Source organism: Carica papaya, chromosome 2 (genome assembly GCF_054855325.1).
Source record: "Carica papaya isolate Zhongbai chromosome 2, ASM5485532v1, whole genome shotgun sequence".
Lineage (NCBI taxonomy): Eukaryota > Viridiplantae > Streptophyta > Magnoliopsida > Brassicales > Caricaceae > Carica > Carica papaya.
This window is the reverse complement of record NC_142310.1, coordinates 5,624,957-5,636,252: the sequence shown is the minus strand read 5'-3', so window position 1 is coordinate 5,636,252 and position 11,296 is coordinate 5,624,957. Positions and strand designations below refer to the sequence as shown.

At 39.1% G+C, this 11,296-nt stretch overlaps 1 protein-coding gene across 6 annotated transcripts; it reads left to right on the top strand.

The window, feature by feature from the left end:
- Nucleotides 1-801: 801 nt before the first annotated feature.
- LOC110824270 (KIN17-like protein) lies at nt 802-11,184 on the top strand. 6 transcript variants are annotated; one of them, XR_015816861.1, is made up of 5 exons: nt 802-1,139; nt 7,503-8,761; nt 9,935-10,040; nt 10,126-10,228; nt 10,944-11,184. XR_015816861.1 is itself a non-coding variant. In XM_088212928.1 (3 exons), exon 2 carries the CDS (start codon nt 7,519-7,521, stop codon nt 8,731-8,733), a length of 1,215 nt encoding a protein of 404 aa, XP_088069054.1. In that variant the 5' UTR covers nt 802-1,139; nt 7,503-7,518; the 3' UTR covers nt 8,734-8,761; nt 10,126-11,184. The 6 variants fall into 6 exon arrangements, 1 of the variants encoding a protein (XP_088069054.1); XR_015816860.1 differs by having other exon boundaries at nt 9,935-10,045; XR_015816859.1 differs by lacking the exon at nt 9,935-10,040.
- The last annotated feature ends 112 nt before the right edge of the window (nt 11,185-11,296 follow it).

The following is an 11,296-nucleotide window of genomic DNA, read 5'->3' as shown; positions in this document are numbered from 1 at the left end:
ACAACATTGATTGTAAGCGAAAGGATTTCAATTCTTTGATTATATCTAGAAGCCATTGTTCTTTAAATATTGACATAGAACAGCTAAAAATCTAATATTTACGCGAACTTGAGATTACTGGAACATATTCCTTGTTTCTTTCTGCATGTTATAATGGTGGCTCATGGGGATTCAGAAAGATAAAGTTGGTTATTGTTGGGATAGTAGTGATTTGATTATTTTAAGCGACATATACTCGTAGACATATACATATATATCATATTACTGCTTTTATATTTTAGAGCAGGCACTGGTATATACGCATATACATATATATCACATTATTATTATTATTATTATTATTATTATATATAAAACTAACATGATTTAAAAATTTTTTGAGTGAGCTGAACTTAGAAAATTAAGGGCCACTTACTAATTTAATTATTCAATTATGATTTATATTCAATTGAATTTTAATTATTTTTTTACACTTTGGGCCTCTAAATTTATATTATTTTAAATAGTAAATTTTTAATCAAATTCTTTACAAAAATAGAAAAAATTTCTAGTGTTATTTAAATTAGAAAATAAATTAACAAATATAATAGTTTCACTTAACTTGAATTAAATTAAAATTTTTTAAAAAATAATTATTGTGTACTTTTTTTCAGAAAGATTGTTACTTTATATGCATGGACAAAAGTAAAAAGAATTTACAATTATTTAATTAATTTTTAACGTATATATAGTGTAGATGAAAATAATTTTATAAATTTAGTAACTAAAATTTGAAATTTTATTTATAACATGCACAACAAAGGGGCCTGATTCTTTCGGCTCAAGCCTGCAATAAAATGTAAAATGATTTGTTCATCTCAACTTTCAAGTCTGAATTTAATTTCCATTAAAAAGAAATTTAATAGGTGAGCTCTCAGGCTTGAGCAGCTCTGGGGAAACTGAAATGCTCTAATCCTCCTCCGACTCGGTTTGGACACCACTGCACTCCGTCTCCGCCTTCGCAGACCGCACCATCGATCGACAGCTCGTCGCCTCGTTCGGCTTCTTCCGTTTTGCATAGACGAGACTTGACCTTCAATCGTCACAGCTTTCGGCTCCAGGACCTAGCACCGTGTTGTTCTTTCCATATCTCCGAACAGGTGCTTGTTTTCTTCGATGTTTTCTTTTTGAAGAATTACTTAATTTAAAAAGTCGGGGGGGGGGGGGGGGGGTAGGGGGGGGGGGTGTGGGGGGAGTGGGAGGGGGTGCTTAGTTGGTGCAATTTGGTCTTTGTTGTTGATGGTGACTTCGAGAGCAGATTTAGTGCTGATTTGGAGGTTCTCTTCGGGGTCCTTTGCTAGAGGATTTGTATTTGCCAGAATGTGCTTTTGAGATAAATGATCAAATCCATTTATGTTGCAGGCCCTCCTCTGTAATGCTCTCTTGACTGCTTGCTTCTTTGTTTTTCCAGTTATTTCATATACAGGTTTCATATGTCTATATGAATGCTTGGAATATTGAATGTTTGAGATATCCTATTTTAACCCTTATCTCTTTTCAATTCTTCGCTATAACATTTTGATAAGATCTGAAGATCACAGAGGAAGACCAAACAGAATCTGAGATACTTGGATAATTGATCAACCCAGCTGCTCCGCACATGCTGCAACAAACAGAGGAAGAATCCTTTTTGATTTACTTGTATCTTCTATTGTTATTTAAGATTATCCAATCAATTGTACTCATGACTATTTAAAGGCATCGTCATTTATCAATAAAGCGGTCAAGAAATCCAAAAAACTTCTCTAGTATTTTCTTGCCATGAGTGTGAAGCTCTGACTGAGACCTATCATTGGTATCAGAGCTTGGCTAAAATGGCGTCCAACAAGGAATGAATTGAGAACTTCGAAACTGGTCTCGGTGCTTTACAAGACCAAGTTAGCCGAATGGAGATTAGCACAGTTGACAAGCTCCGAGCCATCGAAGAAAATCTCCAACAATTGACAGAAGCCATCGTCTCCTTCCAGGAAGGCTTCAACAACCACCGGGTACCGTGCGTTAATCCACCACACCCCGACCCTACGATCGACGATACTTAGCGGACCCCCTTCTTTCCCAGAACAACTAAGCTGGAGTTTCCTATCTTTTCTGGAGGAAACCCAACCGAGTGGCTGAGTCGAGCCAGTCAGTACTTCGACTTCTAAGGCATTGCCGCACCGCATCAGGTGGCTTTGTCATCCTACCACCTAGAAGGCGAGGCCAACCAATGGTGGTAGTGGGTGAATCGCACCTACAAAGATGAAGGAAGGAAGATCTCCTGGACCGGGTTCGTGGAAGAATTATGGGTCCGGTTCGAACTAATGGATTTCGAAGACCCAGATGAGGCCCTGACCCGTATCCGACAGACGGGGCCCTTACACGACTACCAGCGGGGCTTCGAGCGATTGGGCAACAGGGTCCACGGATGGACTCAACGGGCCTTAGTTGGGGCCTTCATGTCTGGGCTCAAACCAGAGATCGCATGTTCTGGCCCAGAACACTGAAAGATGCCATTGGGCTGGCCCGCTTTCAAGAAGAACAAGTGGGTCGGCAACATAGATTGAACTGCACGGGGCGGATACAATCTGCTTCGTCCTTACCCGAGCAAGCCTCCCGTGCCCTAGTTTCCACTACCGCCGCCCCGAAGCGTCTCTCTTGGGAAGAAATGCAGCGCTGGCAAGTTCAGGCTTATGTTTTAATTGTGATGAGAGGTTCACTGCGGGCCACCGATGTCAAAAGTCACAATTGCTCTTACTCGAAGAAGGACAGAACGAAGACGAAGAGGCAGAAGTTGGTGAACCCGAAATCTCGCTACATGCCTTCATCGGTTGGGCTACTGTCCGCACCCTGAGAGTCGAGGCTACGATTCGGCAACAACCCGTTATTGCCCTCATCGACAGCGGGTCTACACACAATTTTATTAGTGAAAAAGTGACTAGTCGATTGAGGCTTCCCGTCATGCCCACAAAACCCTTCTCTATCAAAATAGCGGATGGGAGTCCCATGCGGTGTCAGGGATGATTCGACGGTGTACTGCTGTTGGAGGAGTTTTCAGAGCTTTTTCAGGAGCCAGATCAGCTGCCACCAGCTTGGAAAGTAAGCCACCAGATCAGCTTGAAGGAAGGTATCGACCTGATCAATATCCATCCTTATCGGTATGCATATTTTCAGAAAGCTGAAATTGAAAAGCATATAGCCGAAATGCTCCGTTCCGGTCTCATCCGGCCGAGTACCAATCATTTCTCATCACCAGTTCTCTTGGTAAAAAAAAAAAGGATGGTACATGGCGTTTTGGTACCGATTACCGGGCACTCAACACAGTTACCATTAAAGATCGGTTTCCTATTCCTATAGTAGAAGACATGTTAGATGAATTACATGAAGCAGCTTATTTCACAAAGTTAGATTTAACAGCAGGATACCATCAAATTCGTGTGCATGGGCCGGACGTCCACAAGATAGCCTTTCGGACATACAACGGACACCACGAATACCTGGTAATGCCTTTTGGACTGTGTAATGCACCTTCTACATTTCAAGCAGTTATGAATTCTATTCTTCGGCCTTGTCTGCGTCAATTTGTACTGGTATTTTTTTATGACATCTTAGGTTACAGTCCTAACTGGCATTCACATTTATCACACATCTGACAAGTGTTTGAGATTTTGGGACTGTACAAGTTCTTCATCAAACTCAAGAAATGTGTATTTGGCCAGCAAGAACTAGAGTATTTGGGCCACATTATCACACCGCAAGGGGTCAAGTTGGATCACACCAAGATGCAAGTCATGCTCGACTAGCCCACACCCAACAATGTGATAAAACTAAGAGGGTTTTTAGGTCTGGCTGGATACTATGGAAAATTTGTGCAGAACTATGAGCTTATCGCGAGACTGTTGACCCAATTGCTCAAGAAAGGATAGTTTAATTGGAATCTAGAGGCCGAAGAATCCTTCAAAAGACTAAAGCAAGCAATGACTTCCACTCCTACATTGGCTCTTCCCAAGCTGTATGCAAAATTAAGCAAGTGTGAATTTTGGCATGAACAGACTACCTTTCTAGGGCATATAATATCAAAGGATAGGGTGTCAATGAATCTTGATAAAGTTGAGGCAATATTCGGTTGAAAAAAATTGACTTCGGTTAAGGAGATTCGTAACTTTCTAGGAATGACAGAATATTACAGCATATTTGTAGAAGGATTTTCTAGTCTTGCCGCTCCATTGACCCGACTTATAAAGTAGAACGTCAAGTTTAAGTGGAACAATGATTGCAAAAGGAGCTTTACAGAACTCAAGAAGCGGTTGACTACTGCACCCATGTTGGCTTTACTGAGTGGGATAACTTCAATGAAGCCTTCACTATTGAGACGGATGCCTCAAATGATGGAATAGGTGCCGTCTTCTCACAACAAGGGAAGCTAATAGCCTACCTCAGTCAAGCTCTGGGGGTATCCAAACAGGCCTGGTTAATTTATGCTAAGAAAATATTAGCCGTCGTCATCGTCGTCCAAACTTGGCGACCATATGTATTGGGTCACAAATTTTTCATCTAGACAGACCAACACAGTCTCAAGTACTTGCTCGAGCAGCGTATCACAACACAAGAACAACAAAAATGAGTTTTCAAGTTGTTTGGGTATGATTATGAGATTACATACAAGCCAGGGAAAGAAAATGCAGTCGCATATGCCCTATCTTGTCACACTGCAGGACCAACACTAAGTGTCTTATTTATTCAGCAAACATAGTTATGGGATGATATTAAAAAGGAAGTTCAGACACACCCTTACATGCAGAAAATCAATGACCTCGCCGATAAACAACCCGGACAACCTTACGACCGAAAGAACGGATTACTCTTCTACAAGCATCGTGTAATTATTCCTCATGGGTCCCACTTGGTACACCAACTCTTGCAGGCATACCATGACTCAGTCCTAGGAGGCCATTCTGGAGTACTACGAACCTACAAAAGGCTGGCACAACAATTCTACTAGCCTTCAATGAGAAAGACCGTACATGAGTATGTCTTAGCCTGCGAAACATGCCAACGAGTTGAGACAGAGACTCTCTCCCCAACTGACCTGCTCCAACCACTGCCAATCCCTTGTCAAGTATGGGACGACGTCACCATGGATTTCATCGAATGGCTCCCTTCCTCTAACGGCAAAAACACCTTCCTAATTGTTATCAACCGTTTAAGCAAATATACTCATTTTCTCGCGTTGGCTCACCCTTATACAGCAAAAACAGTGGCTGAACTATTCGTTGATGGAGTAGTCAAGCTCCATGGGATGCCACGTTCCATCATAAGTGACCGCGACCCTATATTCATAAGCAACTTCTGGAAGAAATTTTTTAAGATGTCAGGGACACAACTGAAAATGAGTTCTGCATATCATCGCCAAACCAATGGGCAACATGAGGTGGTCAATCAATGTGTTGAACAATATCTACGGTGTCTAGCTCATCAACGACCCAACAAATGGCTTTCCATGCTTCCATGGGTCGAATTCTGGTACAACACTACCTACCATCTCTCTATTGGCATGACACCATTTCAAGCATTGAATGGACGACCACCACCAACCATACCATACTACCAAACGGGCATGGTTGCCGTCAACGAAGTTGATCAGCAACTCACCAACAGGAATGAGCTGCTCGCACAACTTAAACAGAACTTGCAAGCTGCAAACCTCCACATGCAGCAACAGTCTTCCTCAAACTCCAACCATATCGCCAACAGACCATTTTTCGCAGGGCTCTCCAAAAACTTGTCTGCCATTTTTATGGCCCTTATCTGATAGAGCAAAAAATCAGCCCAGTTACTTATAAGCTCCAACTGTCATCTAACTCCCGAATTCATCCGGTCTTCCACATATAACTGTTTAAAAGAAAATTAGAGATGCGACCTTCCCTACCAAGGATCTATCGGCCACTACCGGCAAAGCCAACATCATTCTCCAACCTGACTTCATCCTAGACACACGCTGGATCAAACGAGGTGGTAAGATTATTGAAGAAAACCTGGTTAAATGGAAACAGCTCCCAGCTGAAGAAGCCACCTGGGAACTCGCCTAGAACTTAGCCAAACAATTTTCTAACCTTGAGGACAAGGTTGCTCTCAATGGGGGGGTGATGATAAGATCCGAAGATCACAGAGGAAGACTAAATAGAATCCGAGATACTTGGATAACTAATCAATCTAGTTGCTCCACACAGACTGCAATAGAGAAAGAAATCTACCAAAAAATCACGGACGAGCTACTACCCACTCCAGAATTTTAGCAGCAGGAATTATTTTTGAATTCATTTTTAATTTACTTGTATCTTCTGTTCTTATTTAAAATTATTCAGTCAGTTGTACTCATGCCTATTTAAAGGCATCTACATTCATCAATAAAGCAGTCAAGAAATCCAAAAAACTTCTCTGGTCTTTTCTCGCCAAAAGTAGAAAATCTTACTTGAGTGTGAAGTTCTGACTGGGACCTATCACATTTTTGCTGAAATCTCTATGGCACAGTAACCAGAATCACCATTGTATATGTGAATTTAAAGTAAAACTAACTTTCTTTTTCTTTTTGGGGTTGGGAGCGGAGGGTGTTGCTTGAGGCCTGAATAAGATTCTTGAAGATTTACCACACAAGATACTGGTTTTATGGCTTGTCAAAATTAGGAGGTTTTTCTTTTTTGTTTCTTTCCCCTCTGTAGTCGATTGATGGCTTGATGCAGTGATCTTTTGCTTTAATGTGCTGGTGAAGTAAGGCCGGGCTTGTTCCCCATTTTGGTCACTTATTGTATCTCGATATCCATAGGATTATAAATATGGTATTGCATTTAACTTCCTTTAAGACAAAAGTGATATAGATAGAAGATTAAGAATTAGTACAAGATATAATATTTTTTCTGGAATTTTGATAGACAGAGAAAAGGTTTATTGACTTTCATTGTAAACCTTTGTGTACATGAAAGATTGATAAGTGCCGAAGATAGGACAATTAGGACATTATCCAAGAAGGCGAGATTTGATATGAAGTGTTATTATAAGGAAAAGCTACTAAGATAAGAATGGCTAAAATTTTCTCGGGAGGCTGCTTGTGTTATCATTGCTATTGATAATTCAAGTAGAGGTAGGCCTTTTTTTACCAACACATTGCCTATTGAATTATCTTCTTAAGCTATGGGATAATTTGTTGTATAACATGCATTTCCTACTATAGTTTTGATTTTTTATCAGGTTTATTGAAGATCATCAATTGTATTATTTTTTGTTTTTGCTTTATCTCAAAAAAAAATTAATTTTTGTTTTTGCTGATAAATGCACTACTGTTGGTTGGCGAGTTACGGGCGTTTCATTTTATGGATATGAAATATCAAATAAGCATGTCTACATATATGTATTTTCAAGTGTTGTATGCAATTTATATTAATATTCAATGTTCTCAATTTTTATTATGTGGATCCTTTTTTATGTTTCAGATTTGTTTTCTCAAGAATGGGGAAAAATGATTTTCTTACTCCAAAGGCAATTGCAAATAGGATCAAGGCAAAGGGTCTGCAAAAGCTTCGATGGTATTGCCAGATGTGCCAGAAGCAGTGCCGTGATGAGAACGGCTTCAAGTGCCATTGCATGAGCGAGTCTCATCAGCGTCAGATGCAGGTCTTTGGGCAGAATCCAACTCGAATCATTGATGGATACTCTGAGGAGTTTGAGGGAGCTTTCCTTGATCACATGCGATGCAGCCACCGTTTCTCTCGTGTTGCTGCCACTGTTGTCTACAATGAGTACATAAATGATCGCCACCATGTCCACATGAACTCAACTCAGTGGGCAACCTTGACAGAGTTTGTTAAGTACCTTGGCCGCACTGGAAAGTGCAAGGTGGAGGAGACTCCTAAAGGATGGTTCATCACTTACATTGACAGAGACTCAGAGACTATTTTCAAAGAGAAATTAAAAAACAAGCGCATAAAGAGTGACTTGGCGGAGGAGGAGAAACATGAGAGGGAAATTCAAAAACAGATTGAGAAAGCTGCTGAGCAGTTAGCACCTGTGATTGATGGTAATTTAGAGCGTGATGAGAAGTTGGAGGGTAAGGAGTTGAAATTGGAGAGTGGGGTTAAAGTTGGGTTCTCACTTGGGTCAGCAGGTAAGCAGATTACAGGAAGAGAGAAGGGTGAGAGCTCAAAATGGATTTTTGAGGCAGAGCAGGAGAATGAGAGGAAAGTGAGAACGGAGAAGAGAAAGGCTAGTGAGAATTTTGGAAAGAGTGAGAAGGAGAAGAAATCAGTGTCTGCACTGGAAGAGTTGATGAAGGAGGAAGAGAAGGCTAAGGAGAGGAGTAACAGGAAGGACTATTGGTTGTTTGAAGGGATAATTGTGAAGGTGATGAGTAAGGCTTTGGCTGAGAAAGGCTATTACAAGCAGAAGGGAGTTGTTAGGAAAGTGATTGATAAGTATGTTGGAGAGATTGAAATGCTTGACAGTAAGCATATTCTGAGAGTTGATCAGGAGGAGCTTGAGACAGTGATTCCACAAATTGGGGGTCTTGTGAAGATAGTAAACGGGGCCTATCGTGGGTCAACCGCAAAATTGTTGAGTGTGGATACTGATAAATTTTGTGCGAAAGTGCAGATTGAGAAGGGTATCTATGACGGGAGACTGCTTAAGGGTGTCGAATATGAGGACATATGCAAAATTCCTCAGTGAGCTTTATGGAGAATTTTTGCTGGTAGAGGTAAGAGTACTGGCATATTTTTAGGTTGGTGGTGCACAAACTTTGCAGATGTGTAATTTTATATAAAATTAATGTTTGGAGAATTCTTAACCAAATTCTTGCGCCTTTCCTTATCCTCCCGTGTTGATTGATGTCCTTTGCAATGTGCCGGTGCTTACCAGCTGAAAAGGATTCAGAGGAAGATTGGATTTTTTTTCCATCAGAAATTTGTTAAACAACATTTTATCGCCTAAATTACACGTGTTCAGTATGTTCAGTCAAACAAAGTTATATCATCCTTATTTTGTTTTATATTTGGTTAATGTTGTTGCCCTTTGTGAGAAGCTAGTGCTTGCGGGCTGAAAGGATTCAGAGGAACATTGAATTATTTCTGCACCAAAAATTTGTTAAACAGAGCTTTTATCACATGAATTCGCCTGTATCTTCATATCCAGTCAAATGAAGTTTTATTCATCCAAGTATTTTTTCATCTTTGAGCATGCATCTGGTACGTTTTCTTGCCTAGGGAACTCAAACTTATTATTGGAATTGGATAGGAATCACAATTTTATGTCAGATCTGATTAAAAATTCATTTGGATTGAGACCTCATAATTGGTGCTTCCTGATCTCTCAAAAAATTCAGTGTTTCTTGATCAACTTTTTCAGAGTACCTAAAATTCTTTAGAGATCTGGATAGCTGCTGACACTATTCCAAATATTTTTATGTCCAATTTATATTCCTAGTTATATCATCCTGACATGCTCTAGACTGTAAAATTGAAGCCTTACTTTTCTTAGCGTCTTTGTTATATTGAATTTCTTCTCATCAGCTACAGTAGTTCTATGTGAAGGAGGGAAGACCCAATAATCTTGGTGCTATATGTAATATCATTCTTTTTTCTGTAGAGTAAGTCAATGAGACAAGAGATTGTCGATGTCTCAGTATTAGCTTTCGATCACAATAGTCATTTAATCAGGGCCTATTCTCCTCAGTTATGTACTGGGCATGATATATTCATCCATTTTGCTTGTTGATTTAATTTAATCTTCTGTTTTAACTTTATAAATCATTTTTACTGAAACAGAATGATGTATTCTCTCCCACTTATTTTCTAATTTTTCCATTAAATTTATTTATGTTCTTTCTAAATTTTCCATCAAATTTATTTATGTTCTTGTGCTCTGGATATAGTTGGTTTGAATCTCTTGTTTGCGAGCTTCCTCAGACAGTTTTGATGCATCAGAGCTTTCTTCTTAGCTCTACTATTTTGGCTTCATGATGGGTTTGCTTCCATAAAGTGAGGTTGAGATCATTAATTTTCAAAACCAAGACATTTTGGTTGGTGAAGAATAATTCTTCTTGTTGCCATTGATTATTTGCAGTTAATAAGGTGGAGTTGGGTACTGGAATAAATGACTTATTCTCAGTTGCTTCGGATTTGTGGATGTAGAGTTTCTTGGAGCTAATTGGTGAAATCATGATTAGGTACTGTTCTGAATGTCTTTTTATCCTGCTTTTTATTGATATGGGACTGGGACAGTAGGGACTTGGTTAGGGAGCTACTGTACTAATACTATTTCTGGGGACAGCAAAATCAGAATTACCCATTGGGTAAGTAAAGCTTAACCCTATTTAGGATAGTATTGACCACTAAACACTAACTTGGACGCGGTAAAACAAACCTAGAGACTTGGGTTAAAGCAGAGAAGGTAAACTGAAGTTTAGCCGTTACATAGAATTCGTTACATTTGAACTGATCTGCAATTCTGCATTCGAGTGGTAAATGATTGATCTGTTATTTTTGGTCATCGTCCTGGATTTCACTTAGCACATTGACAATTATATGGGTTCGACTATTTTTGCTGGTAAGTACTATACTTTTAGGTAATCTTCAAACATTTATCATAATTTTGTGTAGCGATCACTTACCAATATATAGTAATTACGTCGTAAACTTGTCATGGAAGTATCATGCATCCAAGACATTATAGGTTTTACCAATGCCATCACTACTGACAGTTCTTTCTTCTTTTTTTTTTTCCTTCTCTTGAGGAACTTCACTAGTGAGTCTTGATGCTTCCATTGCTGGCAAAAAAAAAAAGCTTAAACAACTTGCTTACAACAGTCAACTTTTAATGTCCAAGCTGTTGAGTGATTCAAACTTTATCTTTCATTTGCTTGAACGTGTTTGATTGCTTAGGTTGACAGCAATTTCCAGGTGAAGAGGTTGGTTTCTTGAAGTGCAGGCCAACTTTCATGGGTTGGAAGAGGTGCTCTCCTGCTGCTTTTTGGAGACAATTTTGTTTGAAAATATTTCTTACTAAAAAAAAAAAAAAATTGGTATTTAAATTTTCACTTATTTAGGCCCTATTTGATTAGATTTTCAAATTTAATTTTTATATTTGAAAAGTCTTGATACAATCAAAGGGATAAAATTTTAAGTGTTTTTTTAAATAAAATTTTAAATCAAAATATATTTTTAATAAATTTAAATACAAAAATTACGAAGTATAGTTTTTAGTAAATAATTTCAGTATTTATTCGAAATTTACA

What these genes read in the sequence shown, in the direction of transcription:
- LOC110824270 (XM_088212928.1), top strand. Translation starts at nt 7,519, where the DNA reads ATGGGGAAAAATGATTTTCTTACTCCAAAGGCAATTGCAAATAGGATC.